General features: G+C 43.3%; 1 protein-coding gene across 7 annotated transcripts in view; it reads right to left on the bottom strand.

Moving 5' to 3' along the window:
- pomgnt1 (protein O-linked mannose N-acetylglucosaminyltransferase 1 (beta 1,2-)) overlaps nt 1-24,468 on the bottom strand; it is a 170,302-nt gene that overhangs the window by 95,174 nt on the left and 50,660 nt on the right. For all 7 annotated transcript variants that reach the window (XM_061825104.1, XM_061825101.1, XM_061825105.1 and 4 more), the window contains 6 exons: nt 21,350-21,463; nt 21,032-21,149; nt 9,840-9,938; nt 9,444-9,571; nt 7,607-7,677; nt 5,737-5,812 (listed from right to left, as the gene is read on the bottom strand). In XM_061825104.1, the coding sequence (XP_061681088.1) occupies nt 5,737-5,812; nt 7,607-7,677; nt 9,444-9,571; nt 9,840-9,938; nt 21,032-21,149; nt 21,350-21,463 (606 nt within the window). The remainder of the gene's footprint in view (nt 1-5,736; nt 5,813-7,606; nt 7,678-9,443; nt 9,572-9,839; nt 9,939-21,031; nt 21,150-21,349; nt 21,464-24,468) is intronic.

Here is a 24,468-nt window from a genome sequence, read left to right as displayed (position 1 = left end):
GAGAGGACTTTTCACATCTCTTGATCCACCTTCTGTAGCCGGGGATAGGATCACTAAGGTCCCTGCCTTCAAACACTACCCAGCTTGCACTGCACCAAACCCCAATGGCCCCTCCCAACCCTTATGAGCTGTGCCTGGCCGGGGCCCATGGGTCCAGGCCCGGCCACCAGGCACTCAGCGTCGAGCTCCACCTCCAGGCCTGGTTCCAGATGGGGGCTCCAGTGACCTGCATCCAGGCAAGGGAAACCTCGATGTATTTAAGTCTTTCATCATAGGAGTCTCACAGGTGTACTTTGTCTGGTCCCTCACAAAGGACCTGTTTGTCATTGGTGACCCGAGCACAGGCATGAACCCCTCAACAACTTACCTATAGGACAAAAAAACCCTGCCACCAAATGAAGGTGACTGCTTCAAGGAGGGGACAGTTTAGACATTGTGAGACATTATCGCCACTATGTTAAAGTCCTAATCCAGAGAAAATGTATTTTATTTGTCTATCATGCAAATCTAGCTAAAATTTCATTAAAAAGATATTTTAAAATTTCTCAACACAACATAAATGAAATAAATTAGCACCAAAGTGCACATTTTCTTTGTAATCCGAATGCCTCCCATGTCTGTTTCAAACCGAGGCTCTGTTGAAGCTGCTTCCATGTGACATCACACTGAGACAACCCCAGTAAACATTGGCTTCCTACATAGACAAGCGAGTGGGATCTAGAGAAGATGGACAGCAGTGATGAAGAAGTTTTAATGGAATGTGTAAATGCTACTGGCTTCTTGTGCGTGCATTAAAGATCACACAGGTTTCCGAAGCGATGAGTGTTTATTGAACTCCGAGGACATGGAACACAGTGAGCAGCTACACAGACTGCCACAGGTAAATAACTAGAACATAGATAAGGGACCTAACCCATAATACCTAGGAGAGCTGTATGCCCCTACTCGGCATAGTGACAAACAACCAATGATCTACAGAATGCTCTGTGGAAGAGATAGGAACTGAAGAGGAGGAATTTTCTTATTCTTCCCATGTTCAAAAAACATTCCATGCAGGTGTAATTCAACCATATATGTTCACACCGGAGTTGACGAATGCAACAAAAGGACGGGATTCAATGAAACCTGACGAAGTTGACGTGGAACTTGGCACCCAAAACACAGACTGGTAGGTGCCTCAAGAAATCTACATACACCTTGACGTAATAATGTAAGTCAAACACGTTTAAATGTCTGATGCTGCTTGTACACAACAGTGAGTCGTTTGTGTCCCGCTTCATCTTCACAAACCTGGTCCATAACCTACCTATCTGTTCATGTTTTGGCCATTCATGTAAGATGACTTTGTCACCGTTTGACCCAGAACAGCCTTCTTCATTATCGTTTCAAGCTTTTTCATTCTCTGGCTAAATGTTGTCGTGACTTGACATCACATTCCGGAGAGCACAGGAACTTCTAACAAAATCTCGAGACTGACTTTGACACTAATTTATTTCATTTCTGTTGTGTTGAGAATTTTTGTAATATTTTTTCAGAAATTTTAGCTACATTTGTATGATAGACAAAATACATGTCCTCGGGATTAGTACTTTAAGTGTGCGCAAATAATTCTGGAAATGATGACGTGGAACAGCTGTTGCTGCAAAAAAAATTAAACTAAGCCACTTGACAACTTATCTTCAGCAAGAAGAGTTAAAAATGCCACACTGTGCATCTTTGGGAAGCAATTTCTAATCAGAACAGAGGAAAATGAGGTAAGCATTCATAGCTTTTCCAAAGACATCAAGTTGAGAAAATGGTGGGAGAAAGTGGCTGGAAGAGTTTCTGAAAGATCCATCACGATTAGACACTGAGTTCACAGAGACAGTTAAATAAGCATGCATCTTTATGCATCAACTTTATTTTTGGTCTTCCTCTCTATCTTTTGGCTGGCAGATCCATCCTCAGGAACCTTCGACTAATATGCTCACTCTCACGGGTTTGGACCTGTCCAAACAATCAAAGTCTGCTCTCTTGAACCTTGTCTCCAAAACATCCAACTTTGGATGTCCCTCTAATTAGCTAATTTCTAATCCTATCCAACCTGCTCACTCCGAGCAAGAACCTCAACATCTTCGTTTCCGCCACTGCCAGGACTGCTTCCTGTTGTTTCTTCAGTGTCACCGTCTAATATTACATCGTGGCTGGCCTTACCACTGTTTGTTTGCCCTTCATCCTAGCAGAGATTCTTCTGTCCCATAACATACCAGACATCTTCCGCTAACTGATCCATCCCGCTTGTATCAGTTTCTTCACTTCCTTACCACACTCACCATTGCTCTGGATTGCTGGCCCCAAGTATTTGAAGTCTTCCACCCTCGTTATCTCTTCTCCCTGTAGCCTCAATCTTCCCCCTCCACCCCTCTCCTCCACGCACATATATTCTGTTTTACTTTGGCTAATCTACATTCCTGTCCTTTCTAATGCATGCCTCCATCTTTTGAATTGTTCCTCCACCTGCTCCCTGCTTTCACTGCATATCAAAATATCACCTGCGAACATCATGGTCCAAGGGGATTCCATTCTAACCTCATCTGTCAGCCTATCCATTACCACAGTGAACAGGAAGGGGATAAGAGCTGATCCCTGACGAAATACCACCTTCACCTCAGATTCTTCTGTTATTCCTATGGCACACCTCACCACTGTTCTGCTGCCCTCATACGTCCTGTACTAAGTTTCTTTCGGCTTGTCCCTTTCGGGGTCGCCACAGCGTGTCATCTCAGATGAACGCACATATGTTTGGCACAATTTTTACGCCGGATGCCCTTCCTGACGCAACCCTTCTCAGGGAGTGGAGGCCCCAGTGGGATACGAACCCACAACCCCTGGTTTATCAAACCAGTGCTCTAACCACTGAGCTACAGGGCCTCCACTTTTTGTCATACGTCCTGTACTATTCTAACATATTTCGGTGCCACACCAGACTTACGCATGCAGTACCACAGTTCCTCTCTTGGTACTTTGTCATAGGCTTTCGCTAGATCCACAAAGACGGAATGTAGCTCCTTCTGACATTCTCTGTACTTTTCAATTAACATCCTCAAGGCAAATAATGCATCCGTGGGAACTCTTTCTAGGCATGAAACCATACTCTTGCTCGCAATCTGCACCAATCAAAACTCTCTCTAGGGTTTTGGTTTTTTATGGACACTCAGTGACAAGCACAGAAGTCCAATAACACAACATGACTCAGGTTCTGATCGAGGGTGGGCGTCTTCCTTCCAATCACGCCCTTCCGTTCCCCAGTCTCCTTCAAGTCATTGGGGACCAACTAAGGAGAGGCCAACCCCATCAAGAGGACTGGTACCAGAGCCCAAGCCGTGTGTGCAAGTGAGCAAGACTATAATATCTAGTCTGATTTCTCAGGCTCAAACACTAACTCTGGCTCCTTCCATGACATAGAAGAGACATTCCTTGTCCCAAGAGCAGAGGTGCTCAATGTGACGATCGCGGTCGATCCCCAGGCAGTTTTGGTTGATCGCAATGGCACAAAAAAAAAAAAAAAAAAAAAATCAACAAATGTTCCCTCTAAAATGTGCGCGTGAGCAATCGCACACAGCTCATTTGGTCTCTGCACACAGATATGCATTGTGTGCAAGAAAAAAAAAAATGGAAAGTATAAGTTTCCTAACCCTAAACATTCAAGCATGAGGGTGTCCACATTTGCACATGGCACGGGGGCACCCTAGGTTGCAGTTCAATGATCGATTTTGTGGTTGGGTCGTTGGAGTTGCAGCCACGTTTTGGACATGATGAAGAGAGGTGGGGGGGATCGCTGTCAACTGATCACCACCTGGTGGTGAGTTGGCTCCAACCATGGGGTAAGATGCCGGTCCGACTTGGCAGGCCCATATGTATTGTGAAGCTTAACTGGGAATGTCTGGCAGATTCCCATCAGGAGTTGTTTCAAGTCCCACCTCCAGCAGAACTTCCAAGTGTTGGTGGGTGCGGGGAACAGTGAGTCAGAGTGGACCATGTTTCACGCCTCCATTGCTAAGAAGGCTGACTTGAACTGTGGCCATAAGTTATTCGGTGCATGTCATGGCCGCAATCTGCAATCCCATCCATCCATCCATGGGGGGGAGTAGTACCATTAGCAAGGAAGCCCAGAGTTCCTCTTGATGCAGGTCTTCCGATCCTGAAGCATTCCCAGGGACTTGCAGCCGCATGTCTTGGACACTTAGGTGAAGAGAGGGACGACGTTGTCAACTGATCACTACCTGGTGGTGAGTTGGCTCCGTTGGTAGGGGAAGACGCCACCAGTCCGACCACGCAGGCCAAAATGCATTGTGAGAGTCTGCTGGGATCGTCTGATAGAATCCGCTATGTGAAGGAGTTTCAACTCCCACCTGTGACAGAACTTCACTTACTTCTCAGAGGCGGTGGGGAATACTGAACGCGAATGGATTCTATTATAGAGGCTGCCTACCGGACCTGTGGCAGGAATTGCAGAACCCGACACCAGCGGTAAGGGGTGCAGTCAAGCTGAAGAGCCCTGTTAGGCCGTTCTGACCTGTGAAACACCTGTCACAGTTGATGGGTACCGGTTAGTCAACCGGAATGCAACTTTGGTGGTTGTTGAGGCAATAATTCAGGCATGGGAGGATTTTGTTGAAGCCATGCCGAATTACTTCATTAAAAAAAAATCTTAAATTGTGATTTCTGGATTTTTCTTTTTAGATTATCTCTCTCACAGTGGATATGCACCTATGATGAAAATTTTAGATCCCTCAATGATTTCAAAGTGGGAGAACTTGCAATATAGCAGGGTGTTCAAATACTTATTTTCTTCACTGTACCAGGGTGTTCAAATACTTATTTTCATCACTGTATGTAGTTTTTTTTTTTTTTTAAATAACCGCACCTTTCTTAAATTACAAAGTGTAGTAACACAGTCCTTTGGTCAACCTTTTGAGTGAACCTCAGGGATGAAACATGCACTAAATGAGGAAAGCACTTGTATGATTCAAAAGAACAGCCGTGCCCATTACTCAGTAACAGGTCTGAGCTGTCTCCCATTTAACATGAGTTTGAATGTGATTGAATTCAGAACACAGCAACATCCCTCAGTTATCAGTGGGACAGCCGTGCACCCTTGTGCAACCTTATTCAGTTTATTTTTACACAGCCTCTTGAAAATATATCATTTTTCACGAGTTGTAATATTTATAGGTCAAATTGATGTTTTTAAAAATGTTTTATCTTGGTCTTTTTTTTTTTTTTTAATCACAAATACGTACCATTTGAACAGGGGTGTGTACAATTTTTAGATCCACTATAGAGCTTCAACATTTGGGAAGTTTTGTGGCAAAAACATATGACCAGGTTCACTGGTTAATTAATGATGAAGAACATGTCTAATTCAAGTAAATATTTCAAAATGTCTCTGAAATTATACAGCCATCCATTTTCTGTACCGCTTATCGTCACTACGTTCTAGGGCATGCTGGAGCCCATCTTTGGGCGGGAGGTGGGGTACACATTGAACTGGCCGACGGCCAATTGCAAAGCACATATAAATTATTTCACAGAAAAATAAACATTTTCCCCATAAAATCCAAATTTCAGTAAGAAAATTGTATTTAGTTTTATTTGTTAGTGAATGAAACTTGATAAACATTCCGTGCAAATCCTTCAGAAGTTTTTTTTTTTTTCCAAGCGGAAAGAAAGGACCAGAGAAGTGAGATACAGTACCTCATAATATCCATCAATGAAGACTGTGACCATTTGTGTGTTAACACCATGAGCTGAAAGAAGCGACCTGAGCATCCTGAAAACAGATGGCAACTAGCTGTATTCAAATACATATGCATGAGGCCATTTGCATTTGATGACAAAACTGCACTTCCTTAAAGTGCCACTGACACCCAAAACATAATTTTGTATGTTGTTAACCATTTAAAAACAAAAACACTGCATGTCCAAATTTTTTTATCTCCCACCATGAAAATTCTTTCAACTGTTTTGAGTTGATGAAGAAGCAGGAAGTGACGTTTTTTGCAGTCATGGGGTCGAGTGTTTATACCTATTGTACCGGTGAGAAATTCCTGTTTTTTCTGCGTGTTAGCCAAAATGCCAGCTCGTTGTATTGCTGGATTTTACTCGAACAGTCAGGAAGATGGATTCACTCTTCACACAAAAGGCCCAATTCGTTATGAAAAATGGATTGCACAGCTGCAAAGGACAAGAGTTTTGTGTGTTCCAAATGACAGATAGGTGTGTAAAATCATAATGTTTATGATTAAAAATCCTAATAATAGTTGAGGGGGACTAGCAGTATTAATTAAATGCTCCATCCACGTCCGACGACCTAATCCTTCTCTCAGAACATAACAAAAGACCCGCATCATAATTTACGTACATAATTCAGGGGTGCTAAATGTGCCAATGCGAGTGGGCCGCCATTCACTGGCGGTGTGGGCTGCCGTTTTACCCCGACGAGGAGGTGGGTCGGCCAGGGAAATGGGTGGCCACATCCGGGGAGGAGAAAGGAGATTTCCCCTGCACCGGCCACCGATGTCTGGGCACCCCTGACGTACTTACTTCGCCCCCTGTGACGGTCTGAGTGCTCCTGGTGCTGAAAAGTCTCCTTGTGATTAATCCACATACGTATATTTTGTAAACTTCAGGACAGTCTGAAATATCCCCATCCGTGCTTCAACATGTGCCATTCGACAACTTCTTGCCGAGTGTTCATGTTCGCTATGGAGGTCTCAGAAAGACGAACACAGCGAACATACATATATGTGTATATCTTTTTATCAACTTTTGTTTTAAGGTTAGGTTAGAGTTAGGTTATAACATATGTCAGCTCCGTCTATGTAGAAGAAGGGGAACTATATGACCGAGGGATTTCCCAGTAAGCGTCTGCTGCGTACCCAGAGTTCCCCTGTTAGTAACGTGTCCATTCATCACAAAGAGACTTTTCAGCATGGAGAAGCTCTCAGACCGTCACATTGGCATGGGTCTTCCTGAGTACGCTACATACACAAGACTTGTAAGAGTTTTGAAATCGAACAATTATGGGCCAGTAATTTTGAATATTTGATCGGGTTCCATGTCCTCCTCGTCTGTCTGTTGGGGAGTCTTATTAGTTAGAAGTGATCCGCATATCATCTAATATGAAAACGAAATGAAAAGGTAATATGGGCAGGGTCACTTCACTCGCTTCTGAGATGTTCTCTTCTTCAAAAAGAGCTTTAGTCTCAGAAGGGGCGTCAGGAAAAATCCAAAAATTTCGCTTGTTCATCTGCCATATCAGGTGACACAGCGTGTTTTCTATGGTGAGTATCCCAATGTGACATCTGCAAATGATGTTTCAGGCAATACGGTCACCACTGGGATGTCAAGTGAGACTTTCGCAACTTTGCGCTTTAATAAAACGCTTTCCGCTCACTTTTTCACACTCATACCATCAAAGTGATAAAAATTACATGTACTTTTGATAACAATACCTATTTTAAAATGTATGTTTTAGTGTCAGTTGCATTTTAACCATAACTGCAAATTATGACTTATGCTTGCTGACCAAATTTCTTGCCCATTTTACGACCTGAGCTCTTACCGATAGAGATAGTTGGGTCTGTTTCCTGCAATGACAGCAACAGGGACATTGAAGACACTATTATTGGGCAGCTAGAGGGAAGAAAATGGAAATAAGTAATTTTCAGAATTTTATTTTTACTGTGTATAACAAGAAAATCTACCTTTATGTACTTTAAATCATTGTTATTCTTTGGTAAAAACCCATGTTCTGCCAATTACTCAACAAAAGATAAGGTGGAAAGATGAACATTTAATTCAGGGGTCAGGAACCTATGGCTCGCGAGGTATACCTGGCTCTTTTGATGGTTGCATATGCTTCGCAGATCCCCCTTAACGACATACTGTCCACTAAATGAGGCAGAGACAGTTTGTCCTCGTTGGGTTGCTGTAGTTTGCTGTGGCAGTCAATGTGCGGAGGCGCAGTAGGATCGAAAGCAGATCGGATCAGAACAACTAATTACGGAAATGCTTTTGAAGAAGGTCGTTCAAAGAAGATGAGTACTGAAGTTTTCAACAAAAATGGACAGCCTTTGTGAAGAGAGAGGGTTCTGCTGTGGGTCTAAATTCTAATGATAAAATTGCAACAATGAAACGCTCACATATAAATAGACACTTCGACACACGCCTTACTCTGTTGGCATCAAAATTTCCAGCGGGGTACAGCAGGAAGAAAGCATGTCAAGAGGTACTTTCCAGAGTCCAATTTAGTCAGCACCAAATCCGTGTTTGGACCCAACGAGTTGAATGCAATTCAGATACCTTTGCTGGTGAGAAATAGAAAGCCATTCACAGATGGGGAGTATGCCAAAGCATTCGTAGTTGATGTTGGCAATCAACATTTTGACAACTTGCATAAAGACAAGATAATCAAATGAATAAAAGACATTCCTTTGTCGGCAAGAACTGTTCACCATCGTACCATCAAGATGGCAAATCAAATTGAATTTCGTTCACGATTAGAGGATGGAGGTCTCACCGCCTGCATGAAGTTTAATCTAACAACGTATGCAACAGACTATATAGCCATCAGCAAAAGCATGCAGCACCAGAAGTCACATTAGTGGTAACTACTCCTCGAGACTGCTGGTTATCTTGGCACATCAGTAGGGCCGGTGGAGCAGCACGTGTCCCGTCCGCTAGGTCACTCTCATGTGGACTCCTGGAACTGATCTCGCCTCTCAATTGATTAGGTTGGGGTCCTCAACCTCCACGGTGTAGGCACAGCATTTACAGGGCACTTCTGTCAGTGATTGTGCATGCGAAAACCTGTCATTTCACTTGAGTGTGTCCGCAGGTACACACCTCTGGGACGTTTTCACTAGGTGTGTGTGGGGCCACTCACTTATTGCCACAAATAAGTCGTGAACATGTGAATTAGTTGGGTATCTTATCACTCACACTTTTGTCCTATAGACATTTCTAATTTACATAGCCACTCCCACGACACTTCAGCTGTACAACCAGGTTCACGACCCTTGTCCTGCGTGCTTCTGCAGCCCTTGTCTGTCCTCTGCTTTTCGCACACGGTGTAGAACTACTACTCCATACAACAGTCGTATTTAATGTGTCATTGGTCTAGATATAAAAGGACTTTTCTTCTCATCTTCTTTAAAGTTAGTCGTTTGAATTTTGCGGTGTTCTTGTCTCACTACCTTCTAGAAATCTAGCATAGTTCAACTGAACTCAGATTCTCCAATATTCATTAAAATACAAAGAAGCCACAGCGGCAGCTTCAAAACTCGACTGTGAAACAGTGGCTTGAAAGCGATACAAATTCTCCCTTCTGTTTGACCTAACCGCCAAACAGGACAGATAAAAGAAGAGTGAAATTAAATACATTTCTGGCTGTATCTTACAGGTTCTGGGTTGAATTCAATGGGTGCTGGGTCTTTGCAGCTGCAGATACTGCCATATCCTTCGACTTTGGTGCAGAAAAGCTTCCTGCGCCGATTCCACTCTGTATCGGCCCAGTGGCACTCTGCCTCTGTAGGGATAATCACAACCAAAAAAAATCAAGGTTGAATGAAACTTGGAAACATTTGAATTCTTCATTTAACATTATTATAATTAGCATTAACTGCACTCTTCTGTTTACATGACACATGAGACCAACTATAGTGATACATGAGAAAAGAGTCACAATAGATTATAGAGACTAAATTCACACAAAAAAATTTAACATTCATTGTAGGCATTCTACTTTAATTAAAAAATATTTGGCTATCTCACAATAACGGAATATTTTGTGTTACCTTCAAAGGCAGTGAGCTGCACTTCTGTTTTAAGAAGAACTGGATCACCCCAGTAGGAAAGAGCAGGAGATTTTGAATGTTTTTCACCATATACTTGACCTAAACATTCAAATAAATGTACAACTTTGTCAGTCAAGAGACACACACACACACAGACAAAAAAAAAAAAAAAAAACAGGAGACAATCGTACATTATGAAGTGCTTTCCTTTAATGCAAACTTTTTTTCCATTTCAGTGCACTTTCAACATTTTACCTTTTTGAAGAGAAATTAGGAAATTTTAAAACTGAACTCACCGTTTAATACTTAAAGGGCTACTGTCATGAAATGGATGATTTTTAGTATGTCATTAATGAAAAAACGTCAGCCAATATGGGCCCATGCGTTTTTTTTCCATCACAAAACATGATTTTGACGTATAAAGCTTTTTGTAACTCACGGCATGAAAATCCTCTCAAGGGATTTGTTTTCGAGAAGAAGCAGGAAGTGACGTAAAGCACAGCGGCGCCCCCAAGTGGACTCGTTTGTTTCCATTAGTTTTACCTCCGGAAAGGTCGCTCGTTCTTCCTTCATGTTAGCCAAAATGCCGGCTCATTGCATTGCTGGACATTGCTTGAACATTCAGGAGAATGGATTTACCCTTCAGAAGTTTGCAGGAGACCCGGTTCGTTGTGAAAAATGGATTGCACGGGTGCAGAGGATGAGAGCTTCGTGGGTTCCAGATAACAGGTAGGTGTGTGTACAGCTACTAAAAAAAAATAATAGTTTGGGGTGGACCACGTAATCGGTCTATGAGCATCTCAGACAGAGAGAGAGTTGTGATTGGACATGTTGGCGAAGGAAACAGGGACGATGAAGAAGTAATGGGTGACTACGGCATCCAGGAAAGGAACTTTGAGGGACAGATGGTGGTGGACTTTGCAAAAAGGATGCCAATGGATGAAGTGAACACTTATTTAACGTAACAAAAATCCACGTACGAACGGATAGCGGCGAATCTGAAGAACCCAGCCAAGAATGCCTCACTCAGCCACGCGTGCGAAGTAATGCGCCCCGGTTGACGGTTGTTCATCGAGTACTACGGCGGCGATGAACATCCCCCTAAAAGCAGCACGGCTCGGCACCATTATATGCCACCATGGCGCCGAAAATCAGCCACACCGGCCGAGGCGCCGCCTTCGGCGGTCACGGCTTCTGCGAAGGCTGCGCGTCGGGCTTTGCGGACGGGGGCGGCTCTGAAGAACCCAGCCGAGAATGCCTCACTCAGCCGCGTGCGCGCAAAAAAGCGCCCCGGCTCGATTGTGTTGTTCATTGCGTACTCCGGCATCTATGAACAACCCCCTAAAGCAGCACCGCTCCCCTCTGTCATAGGCCACACCGGCCGGCTGCGATGAGCCGCGATGGCTCATTTCCGCCGCGAAAGTGGATCAGACGGGGATAGGGTTGGGCCGTGATCGCATATCATCTGAATATGGCTCGAAACAATAGTGTAATATTGTCCCGAGGGGTTGAAACAATCGTGTAATATTGCCCCGGTAACTTCGCTCAGTTGTGTGGTGTTCTCCTTTTCGAAAAGAGCTTCCGTGTCAGAAGGGGCGCGTTTGTCTCCCATAGTTAGGGTGCACTGCGTGTTTTCATTGGCGAATATCCGGGTGACATCACGGACGGAGGATGCAGCCAATATGGCGACCACATGGATATCGTAGAATGACACTTTTGCAAATTTGCGCATGGATGACGCGCTCTCTGCTCACATTTATTTTTTCGTATAGACATTGAAGTGAATAACGTTACATGTATTTTTCATTACAATATCTATTTTAGAATGTTTATTTGGGATGACACTTGGGCTTTAAGACATACATTTACACAGCACAATATTCAAACTTTTTCTTTTCAGGAGTAGCCTAACCTTAACCTTATCTAATTATATTACTAAAGGATGACAAGTTAATCAAGAAATCTTGGGCTTTACTGTACTTGAATTTGAAAATTGTCTAGATTATACGATTAAAAAACAATTTCTCTCAAAGAAGCTCAACATACTGGTGTGATAACCATTTTAGAAACAAATATACTTCAGTAATTCGCAATTCTGTTAAGTGTTTTACTCCAAGTTTTTGGCATTTTAATGAAATTAAAAGATAAGCACATCTCAAGCACAGTCAACAAAATGTCAACAAAGTGAATTTATAACCATGACCTGTGCTCTGAACACAGAAAATGTGTTTTGTTGTAGACATGAACAGACGAAAGGCCTTTTTACACTACCCTTGGAATCCGCATGCAGCCCTTGACTTTCCCATTCATTGTGTATGTACTGAAGGAGTAGCAACGCGGTGTGCCATCTCACAGCAATGAAAATGGCAGATGATAATCAGCAGTGCGGCAATGGAAAGGACACCAGACACTCCATGACGCAACTTCACATTTAAAAATCTTCTATTTGAAAGTTGCATCAAGCTGATATCAGAAAGCTCCTCCAGTAGGAGAGGGACTGGTAGAGTAGACAGACTGACTGACCAAGCTTTCTTTAGCAAAACAGAAAAAGATAAATCTTTTTGAAGGAGCAAGGATACAATCTATTTCTCCAGTGGGAAAACTTTCTCGTTTACTTCGTGGTAGGGTAAATCATCACGCCGGACAGGGGTGACGTGGTCATTGCCGTTGTGTCGTGGAGTCCTTGCACATTAAGCAACTGTAGTGTCAAAGGTCTTATGGCATTCACGACAAAGAGCAACTAAAAAAATCTTGTAAATAGTTCTTTAGAAACATGATGGTTCTTGTGTAGTCTGTGTGGGAAAACGCTTTGTAATGAACAGGCAACGAGTTTGTAGGTGGCGCAATGGACAGACCCATTTGATGGGATTGTGTACTTAATTCAATAAAAAGGAGCAAAATACTAGGCAAAATGAAAAATGTAGTATTGATGTACTACTATTGCAGGAGACCCGTTTAACTGGTATAGACCATCTTAAACTTAATAGACAGGGCTTTAATCGGGTCTATTCATAATCATACAAAACAGGGCACAGATGCGGGGTCGCTACACTTACATGAATAGGGTGATTTTTGAAAAGATGTCAGAAATTATAGATAAAGAAGGAAGATAAAAGGTGGTTGTGGGGAAGTTGAAAAGGGCAGAAATTACTTTTATAAATGTTGATGCTCCCCCAGGTGCATCATGGGAATTTTACAGACAAATCTTTGATTTGATGATTACAAAAGCCCAAGGATTTGTGTTGGGGATTTTAATTTGAGATTGATTCCAAAATGGGATGTATCAAGATTAAGTCAGACACAAAACAATACCATATTCAAAAAAGTGGAAAAGATTACAACAAAGATGGGCATTTCCAATGTATGGAGGGAGTTAAACCCTAGAACCCTAGCCAGAGATTATACCTTTGATTCTCCACCACATAAAACGTACTCGAGAAATAATTATTTCTTTATGTAAAGTAAAGATATTGGTTTTGTAAAGTCCTGTAAAATTGGGTTATTGTATCTTTCAGACCATATCCCAGTTTATTTGGACTTAAATAAAAAAAAAAAAAAACAGTTAAAACTTGTTTTCCGGGAACCTTAATTTAAATGTACTTAAAGAAAAAAATGAAAGAAGACTTCCAAGAAGACATCAAATTGTACCTGTTAGAGAATGACAATGGGGAAGTCTCCCTCTCATGATTTGGGATGCAGGTAAAGCTGTCCTGAGAGGGAAGATGATTGCTAAACTGGCACTTCACAAGAAGTTAAAACAACAAAAATTGAATAAACTAAAAAGAATTGGAAGACCTGGAAAAAAAAACAAAAAAGATACTCAAATTGAAATTAAGAGAATCAGGGAAATAAAACATAAAATAAAATAGAATAAATGAAAAAAACAATGGAAATTTAGGAGCAGGGTTTAAATTATTCTACCACAGAGTAAATGGGAAGAGAAATGGAGTAGGGATTATTTTAAAGGAAGAGCTGGCTATGAATGTCTTGGAGGTGAAAAGACTATCAGATCAAGTGATGAGACTGAAATTTGAAATTGAGGGTGTTATGTAGAATGTGGTTAGTGGGTATACCCCACAGATAGAATGTGACCGAGAGTTGAAAGAGAAATTCTGGAAGGAACTAGATGAAATAGTTCTGAGCATCCCAAGCAGAGAGAGAGTTGTGATTGGTGCAGATTGTAATGGAAACAGGGCCGATGAGGAAGTGATGGGTAAATACGTCATCAAGGAAAGGAACTTTGAGGGACAGATGGTGGTGGACTTTGCAAAAAGGATGGCAATGGCTGAAGTGAACACTTATTTCTAGAAGAGGCAGGAACATGAGTGACCTACGAGAGCGGAGGTAGAAGCACACAGGTGGATTATACTTAGTGCAGACGATGTAACCTGAAGGAGGTTACTGACTGTAAGGTAGTGGTAGGGGAGAGTGTAGCACGACAGCATAGGATGGTGGTGTGTAGGATGACTCTGGTGGTGGGTTGGAAGATTAAGAAGACAAAGATAGGGCAGAGAACCATGTGGTGGAAGCTGAGAAAGGAAGAATGTTGTGCGGCCTTTCGGAAAGAGGTGAGACAGGCTCTCTGGAGAGTAGAAGCTCCTGGAAGACTGGACTGGAAAGCCTAGGTAATCAGAGAGACAGGCAGGAAAGTACTTGGTGTGTCTTCTGGTAGGAAAGGGGAGAAGGAGTCTTGGGGGTGGAACCCCAAAATACAAGGAGTCATGCAAGGAAAGAGATTAGCGAAGAAGAAGTGGGGTACTGAGAGGACTGAGGAGAGGTGAAAGGAGTACATCGAGATGCGACGTAGGGCAAAGGTAGAGGTGGCAAAGGCTAAACAAGAGCCATATGAAGACATGTACACCAGGTTGGACACGAAAGAAGGAGAAAAGTATCTCTACAGGTTGGCCAGACAGAGGGATAGAGATGGGAAGGATGTGCAGCAGGTTAGGGTGATTAAGGATAGAGATGGAAATGTGTTGACTGGTGCCAGTAGTGTGTTAAATAGATGGAAAGAATACTTTGACAAGTTGATGAATGAAGAAAATGAGAGGGAAGGAAGAGTTGAAGAGGCAAGAGTGAAGGACCAGGAAGTGGAAATGATTACTAAGGGGGAAGTCAGAAAGGCACTATAAAGGATGAAAAATGGAAAGGCAGTTGGTCCTGATGACATACCGGTAGAGGTATGGAAGCAATTTGGAGAGATGGCTGTGGAGTTTTTGACCAACTTATTCAACAGAATACTAGCGGCCGAAAAGATGCCTGAAGAATGGAAGAAAAGTGTTCTTGTTGCAATTTTTAAGAACAAAGGGGATGTTCAGAGCTGTAAAAACTATAGAAGAATAAAGTTGATGAGCCACACAATGAAGTTACAGGAAAGAGGAGTGGAGACTCAGGACAGAAATAAGTATCTGCGAGCAACAGTATGGTTTCATGCCTAGAAAGAGTACCACAGATGCATTATTTGCCTTGAGGATACTAGTGGAAAAGTACAGAGACGGTCAGAAGGAGCTACATTGTGTCTTTGTGGATCTAGAGAAAGCCTATGACAGAGTACCAAGAGAGGAACTGTGGTACTGCATGCGTAAGTCTGGTGTGGGAGAGAAGTATGTTAACACAGTACAGGACATGTATGATGGCAGCAGAACAATGGTGAGGTGTGCCTTAGGTGTGACAGAAGAATTTAAGGTGGAGGTGGGACTGCATCAGGGATAATGCTACCACCCCCATGCTTCACAGTAGGGATGGTGTTCTTGGGATGGAACTCACAAGTCCTGTCGTGTAGTCCTCGGCTGATTCCTCACCTTTCCAAGGATCATTGAGACCCCATGAGGTGATATCTTGCATGGGGCTCCACTCCGATTGATATTGACAGTCATGTTTAGCTTCTTCCATTTTGTAATGATTGTACTTGACAGTGTAGCTCGGCAGCATAGGATGGTGGTGTGTAGGATAATTCTGGTCGCAGGTAGTAAGATTTAGAAGATAAAGGTAGAGCAGAGAATCAGGTGGTGAAAGTTGAGAAAGGAAGAATGTCGTGTGACCTTTCGGAAAGAGGTGATTCGGGCTCTAGATGCACAGGAAGAGCTCCCGGAAGACTTGAATACTACTGCCAAGGCATTCAGAGAGGCAGGCAGGAGAGTACTTGGGGTGTCTTCTGGTAGGGAAGGGGAAAAGGAGACTTGGTGGTGGAACCCCCAAAATACAGGAAATCATCCAAGGAAATAGATTAATGAAGAAGTTGGACACAGAGGACTGAGGAGAGGCGAAAGGAGTACATTGAGATGTGACGTAGGGCAAATGTAGAGGTGGCAAAGGCTAAACAAGAGGCATATGACGACATACAACCAGGTTGGATACAAAAGATGGAGAAAAGGATCCCAACAGGTTGCCCAGACAGAGGGATAGGGATGGGATGGGATGGATGTGGAACATGTTTGGGTGATTAAGGATAGCGATGGAAATGTGTTGACTGGTGCGCTGGAGTGTGGATGGAAAGAATACTTCGAGACGTTGATGAATGAAGAAAATGAGAAAGAAGGAAGAGGCAAGTGTGAAGAACCAGGAAGTGGCAATGATTAGGAAGAGGGAAATTAGAAAGCCACTACAAAGGATGAAAAATGGAAAGGCAGTTGGTCCTGATGACATACCGGTGGAGGTATGGAAGCAATTTGGAGAGATGGGTGTGGAGTTTTTGACCAATTTATTTAACAGAATACTAGTGGGCGAAAAGATGCCTGAAGAATGGTGGAAAAGTGTACTAATTCCCATTTTTAATAACAAAAGCGATGTTCAGAGCCGTGGAAATTATAAAGGAATCAAGTTGATGAGCAACACAGTGAAGTTATGGGAAAGAGTAGTGGAGGCTAGAATCAGGACAGAAGTATCTGCGAGCAACAGTATGACTTAATGCCTAGAAAGAGTACCAGAGATGCATGATTTGCCTTGAGGATGCAAGTGGAAAAATACAGACAAGGTCAGAAGGAGCTACATTCTGTCTTTATGGATCAAGACAAAGTCTAAGATAGAGTACCTAGAGACACTGTCAAGGGTCCAGAAAATGAATATATCTACAGTATTTTGTCACAAACAAGCAAAGAAGCAATTACAAGGAAATGGTTGATAAAGAATACTCCCACAGTTGAGGATTGGATTAAAGTGGTTAAAGATATCTTTAAAATCCATCCATTATCTACCGCTTTTCCGGGTTGGGTCGCGGGGGAAATAGCTTCAGCAGGGATACCCAGACTTCCCGTTCCCCAGCCACTTCTTCCAGCTCTTCCGGAGGGATCCCGAGGCGTTCCCAAGCCAGCCGAGAGAAGGTCTCTCCAGCGTGTCCTGGGTCGTCCTCTGAGTCTCTTTCCGGAGGGACATGCCCGGAACACCTCACCAGGGCGTCCAGGAGGCATCCATATTAGATGCCCCAGCCACCTCTCCCTGGCTCCTCTCAAAGCAGAGTAGCAGCAGCTTGACACTGAGCCCCACTCAGATGACCCACATTCTCACCCTACCTCTCAGGGAGAGCCCGGACACACTGCGGAGGAAACTCATTTCAGCCGCTTGTATCCGGGATTTTGTTCTTTCAGTCACGACCCACAGCTCGAGCCCATAGGTGAGGGTATGAACGTAGATTGAGTGGTAAATTGAGAGCTTCGCCTTTCAACTTCGCTCCCTCTTTACCACAACGGACTGATACAAAGTCCGCATCACTGCAGACGCTGCACTGATCAGTCTGTCTCCCGCTCCATTCTTCCCTCACTCATGAACAAGACCCCAAGATACTTGAACTCCTTCACTTGGGGAAAGATCACATCCCCGACCTGGAGAGGTCACGCCACCCTTTTCCAACTGAGGACCATAGTCTTGGATTTGGAGGTGCCGATTCTCATCCCAGCCACTTCACACTAGGCTGCGAATCACTTCAGTGAGAACTGGAGATCACGGCTAGATGTAGCCAAGAGAAAACATCATCTGCAAAAAGCAGAGATGCGATGCTGAGGCCACCAAAAGGGACACCCTCTACGCCTTGGCTGCGCCTCGAAATTCTGTCCATAAAAGTTATGAGCAAAATCGGTGACAAACTGCAGCGTAGGCAGAGTCCAACTCTCACCGGAAACGAGTCTGACTTATTGCCGGCAATGCGGACCAAACTCAGGCAGCGGTCGTACAGGGACCAAACGGCTCGTATCAGGGGATTCGGTAACCCATACTCTCAAAGAACCCCCTATAGGACTCCCCGAGGGACACAGTCGATTGCCTTCTCCAAGTCCACAAAACACATCTAGACTGGTTGGGGGAACTCCCTGCACCCTCGAGGATCCTGGTGAGGGTGTAGAGCTGGTCCACTGTTCCACAGCCAGGACGAAAACCACATTGCTCCTCCTGAATCCAAGAATCGACTTCCCGACGGACCCTCCTCTCCAGTACCCCTGAGCAGACGTTACCAGGGAGGCTGAGGAGTGTGATCCCTTTATAGATGGAACACACCCTCCGGTCACCCTTATTGAAAAGGGGGACCACCACCCCAGTCTGCCAATCCAGAGGCACTGTCCCCAATGTCTACGCTATGTTGCAGAGGCGTGTCAACCAGGACAGCCCCACAACATCCAGAGCCTTTTGGAATTCCGGGCGAATCTCATCCACCCCCGGGGCCCTGCCACCAAGGAGCTTTTTAACCATCTCAGTGACCTCAACCTCAGAGATCGAAGAGTCCACCTCAGAGCACCCAGACTCAGGTTCCTCATGGGAAAGCGTGTTGTTGGAATTGAGGAGATCATCGAAGTATCCTCCCCACCGACTCACAACATTCCGAGTTGAGGTCAGCAGCGCCCTGTCCCCACTATACACTTTTGACTGTGCACTGCTTCCCCGTCCTGAGACGCCGGACGCTGGACCAGAATTTCCTCGAATCCGTCCTGAAGTCGTTCTCCATGGCCTCACCGAACTCCTCCCATGCCCGGGTTTTTGCCTCAGCGCGCACCGTAGTTGCATTCCACTTGGCCAGCCGACACCTATCAGCTGCCTCGGGAGTCTCACAGGCCAGAAACGCTCGATAGGACTTCTTCTTCAGCTTGACAACATCCTTCACTGTTGGTGTCCACCAACACGTTCGTGGGTTGCCACCATGAGAGGAACCAAGCACCTTACGGCTACAGCTCCGGTCGGCCGCCTCAGCAATGGAGGTGCGGAACATCGTCCACTCTGATTCAATGTACCCCGCCTCCTCTGGGATGTAAGCAAAGTTCTTTCGGAAGTGGGAGTTGAAATTCCTTATGGAAGGTGAATCTGCCAGCCATTACCAGCAGACCCTCACAATATGTTTGGCCCTGCCACGTCAGACTGGCATCTTCCCCCACCATCAGAGTCAACTCACCACCAGGTGGTGTTCAGTTGACAGCGCCGCCCCTCTCTCAACCCGAGTGTCCAAGACATGCAGTTACAAGTGGATGACACGACCACAAAGTCGATCATCGAACTGTGACCCAGGGTGTCCTGGTACCAAGTGAACATGTGAAACCCCTTATGCCTGTTTGTTATGGACAATCCGTGATGAGCACAGAAGTCCAGTAACAGAACACGACTCGAGTTCTGATTGTATATTCACGCCCTTCCAGGTCTCACTGTCATTGTCCACGTGGGCATTGAAGTCCCCCACTAGAATGATGGAATCGCCAGAGGGGGCGCTCTCCAGCACTCCCTCTAAGGACTCCAAAAATGGTGGGTACTCTGCACTTCTGCTTGGTGCATAAGCATAAACAACAGTCAGGACCCATCCCCCTACCTGCAGGTGGAGGGAGTCTACCCTCTCATCCACTGGGGTAAACCCCAACATACAGGCCCCGAGCCGGGGGGCAATAAGGATACCCACACCTGCATGGTGTCTCTCCCCGTGGAACAGAGTCCAACACCTCTCAAGAGGTGTGGTGCCAGAGCCCCAGTGGTGCGTAGAGACGAGTATTTGTCGGAAACTCTCGAACCTCACGCACCAACTCGGGCTCCTTCTCTGCCAAAGAGGTGACTCCATGTCCCTAAAGCTAGTTTCTGTAGCCGGGGATCAGACCGCCCAGCTCACATTGCACCTGACCCCTATGGCCCCTCTCACAGGTGGTGAGCCAATGAGAAGGGGGAACCATGTTACTCTTTCGGGCTGTGCCCGTCCAAGCCCCATGGGTGCAGACCCGGCCACCGGGCGCTCAGCTTCGAGCCCCATCTCCAGGCCTGGCTCCATAGGGTGGCACTGGTGACCCGCGTCCATGCAAGGGAAACCAAGATCCAATTTTTGTAGTCATCAATTGGAGTTTTAGAGTCGTACTTTGTTTGGTCCCTCACCTAGGACCTGTTTGCCATGGGTGACCCTACCAGGGGCATGAAGCCCCAGACAACTTTGCTCCTAAGATCATTGGGACACACAAACCCCTCCACCATGAAAGGGTGACGGCTCGAGGAGGGGTATCTTTAAAATGTAGAAGCTAACTTTCATCTTGAGGCAAGAACAAGACAAGTTTGAGAGACATTGGGAAAACTGGACAAAATATGCCATAACATTACTTAGTTACTACATAACGTGAAATCAAGTTTATCTTAATTTTGTTAATTGGTCCCCACCACTTACTGCTTTTGTTGTTGTCATTATTATTATTCTTTCCTTTTTCTTAGCGTGTTATGCAGTGCAATTTTTTTTAAACTCATAAGTATTGCATCTTGTCTTGTCATAACGGGTATCACCCGAGAGTTCCAATACCAAGAAAACCAAGAAAAACCTAAAAAATGTTTTACTTGAAGCGAATTTGTAAATCATTGTACAAAGGTCAGGTGCTTTGAGGTGGTATCATTTTTCTTCTTTTTTTGGGACTACTATGATTATTGTTATTGTTTTCCCTTTAAGGTTAATTTCTTTGCTTACTTACTTGGTTGAGATGACCTACTAGATCAGATAATTGGAGATAAGAAAAACCTTCCTATTCTCTCATTTATAAAGGTATTATCCCACTGTTCATGAATGTAAATTAATTGTATTTTTTTTCTTTCTTTCTCCTTTATTCCTCTCTCTCTCTGGTTGTATATAAAAGTGTGGAAAAAAATATATATATTTTTCTTTTAAATCAGCGGAAGTAAACCCTAGATAGAAGTTCTCATTGTCTTTTTTTTTTTTTACAGTTACACCATAGTCGATTGCATTGTTAAAAAGTAATTACCTCCTTTCTTCACCACTAGAGTCCACATGTCCCTCCAGCTGAGATTGAGAGACATCTGGCTTCCCAGAGTTTTTAGCAAGTTTTTAGCTGCATCTTTCAGATGGAATGTGCCCTCATCCTGCACAAAAAAAAGCAGTAGGAAAAAATGCAACATCAAGCTTGCTTAGTTATCTCATCCAGCCCTAACTGATGCGGTGCGGTTTCATATCACAATAGAGAACATAATTAAATTGTCCAGCAGCTCTTTTCTTGGACCAATTTACTTTTGAATTTTTTTTCGTAAACAACAATTGATCGAGATGAGAACAAGTAACTTACCTTAATGGTAAAGATTAGTACGCGACCTCGAGTCACCATGTTGAGAAAGAGGATCATGGCTTCATCCTCGTGGGGTGAGTAAGTGTCAAAAACCCTCTTGGCCATCACATGACCCTAGGAAAACAAAAAGCAAAACATTTCCCTCCACCTCAACCTTTATCTCAGATCACCACCATGATTTTGATCTGTCATTCCATTAGCAGAATGATGCAAGAACTAAAGGAGGAACCACTTTAACTTTCAGAAGATATCTTCAACATAACACTACAACAGTCCCGAGCATCATGAAATGTACATCATTCAAACTCAGTGGAGTACTTGCTTTGACAGAAATAAAACAAAAAAATTCATTAATTATGAATTCATAATTTTTGAAAGCGGACACCCGCACAATGGCACCAATTTGGGTCTTAACCAAAGCTACTCCGCGCTCAGTGTAGTGCTTCCTCACAAATCTGTAGGGTTCTTTGTGTAACATTAACCGATAATCAAAAGTTTAGAACCTCCATTTACTACGTGCATATATGAACCATTTTACTCTGCTACTATTCGGAGGGAATTCAGTAGACATTATTCTGTGACATGTTTGTAGCACCAAACTATTTCAGTTGGAATGTAAAAAAATGGTAGACAATTATTGTACGTTCATTGTAATACCAATATGCAAAGGCAAATAAATCCATTTGTCTCCAAATTTCTACAAGATAACTTAATGTGCTTCACATGACGAAAAGTATTGGAAAAAAAGAGAAAAAAAACAGTTAAGTAAAGCACAAAAGAGGTCATACAGAAATCATTTGAGAAATGCAAAAACTCCCAAATGCTCAATTATAAGCATGAGAAAAAAAGAATAGCTTTTTGCCTGGACTTAAAAACATACACTTGGAGCTGACTTCACTTCTGCTAAATCTATTTGTGTGACGCAAAACAGCAAAATGTTGCTTCAGCTCCAACATGTTCGCTTTAAACACTGTGCTCCTCCATCTGACCTGAGTTTGTACAGTAGATCTCACATCCCTAGTGGATTCATATTCCATTAGTATTTTTTCACATAGCCAGCATCTAACCCAACTAGTTATTTATAAACCAGTAGCAGAACTTTGAAGTAAATTCTATAGCTGGCTGGGATCCAGTTTAGACAACCTCTATGTCCATTGATAAATAAGGAGGATCAATTAGAGTATTGTCACTAAGTCTATGGAGCCCATAGCTGTGCCACAAACTGTGAATGTTGAGACAGTTGATGAACTTTTGAATAATCTCACCTAGAAAATCTCAAATGTAATGAATGCTGTCACTCCTATTTAGGACAATCTTGACCCAACCTAAAAGGTGGTGGCGAAGCACTGTGATGTTAAAGACCTATACATCAAAGTGGAGGAAAACAGAACTTAAATGGAGAAAAACTAAACTCCCAATTGACTATGACATCTACAGACAATTTCACCAAGAGTTAGTCAGGGTTAAGCAGCAACACATTTCTGAAATCATCAGTAAGAACTTCAACAATACTCACATTGTTTGCTGTGGTTGACAAGCTCACAACGCGTCCATTAATCCTAACAGCTGATAAATGTTATGAATTCGCTTATTAAAGTGGAAAAATACAATCCACTTGGTTAATGATCAGCATAAATCAACAAGACGATAAAAATGAGACTACATGTGAAGCCACCCAGGAAAAATTAAATTACCATGTCAGAGTTTATCTGATACAGTTGACTAAAAAAAAAAAACAAGAGAAAAAAGTTCACCAGCTCGAACCATCAACGAGCTGTCTTGATTAAATACAGCAATTTGTGAAAGTATTCGGCCCCCTTGAGCTTTTCAACCTTTCACCACATTTTAAGTTTCAAACAAAGATATAAAATTTATTTTTTTGGTTAAGAATCAACAACCAGTGGGATAAAATCATGAAGTGGAATTCAATTTATTGGATACTTTATACTTTTTTGACAAATAAAAACTGAAAGTGGGCCGGGAAATATTATTTGGCCCCTTTACTTTCAGTGCAGCAAACTCACTCCAGAAGTTTCATTTCATGACAGTTGACCTTTAATGTGCAGAGAGCATCATGAAGACCAAGGAACACACCAGGCAGGTTACTGTTGTCGAGAAGTTTAAAGCCGGATTTGGATACAAAGATATTTCCCAAGATTTAAACATCTCAAGGAGCACTGTGCAAGCAATCATACTTTCACAAGGCACTATATCAAAGCTATTGCAAAGTCTGTGCTCGCTGGATGCTTCCATGTTCGCAAGTTATAGACCCATCAAAAAGCTCCCTTTCATAGACAAGGTTGTTTCGAAAGTTATTTTTGATGAACTCAGCATTGATGGACTTTTTCCATCAATTTCAATCAGGTCCCATATTCATCACAGTACAGAATCTGCTCTTAAAGTGTTAAATGATATAAGGTTGGATACTGACTCGAGAAAGCTGTGACATCAGTCTGGCTTTTGATATGTTACATCATAAAATACTGTTAAAGAGGTTGGAAACGTGTGTAGGATTAAATGGAACAATCCTTCAATGGTTTAGGTCCTACTAGGGGGAAAGGTGCTATTTTGTTTCCACTGTAAGTGTTCAATCTCATCGAATAGCAAGACCAGTGAGGCCCCCCAAGGGCCAGCTCTTGGACCCTTCTGTTCAGCCTGTATATGCTACACTTGGGTCAAATTCTTCAGAATTGCAATTTTGACTACAAGAGCTATACAGATGACACACAAATCTCATAGTGACAGATGACAAGAGTTCAACTGAGGTATTGTGTCACTGTCTCAAGCAGTAGTGCTGAATGCGTCGATCTGGTCGATCGCGAGGCAGTTCTCGTAAATCGCGTCACCGCATGCCAAAAGAAAAGACGTCAGCCTATCATCCATTTCATCGGTTGTTACAAGTGGGGCCAATACATTGATGTGCATCGATTGACTGTTGGTTGGACTGCTCCTGGCTTTTTTGATAGCTCACTGTGCAGGTGCACATAAAAGTGCGTTCTCGCAAGCTGGTGAGTTGGACTCCTATTTATTGTATGTCTCTTTCTCCACAGCTTTTTTCATTTACAGTACTATATATTTTTTTTTTTGGTTTCGTGATTTTTTTTAATTTACAGGATTTT

The sequence above is a fragment of the Syngnathoides biaculeatus genome, chromosome 7 (genome assembly GCF_019802595.1).
Source record: "Syngnathoides biaculeatus isolate LvHL_M chromosome 7, ASM1980259v1, whole genome shotgun sequence".
NCBI classification, from domain to species: Eukaryota; Metazoa; Chordata; class Actinopteri; order Syngnathiformes; family Syngnathidae; genus Syngnathoides; species Syngnathoides biaculeatus.
This window is presented reverse-complemented; position numbering and strand designations above follow the sequence as displayed.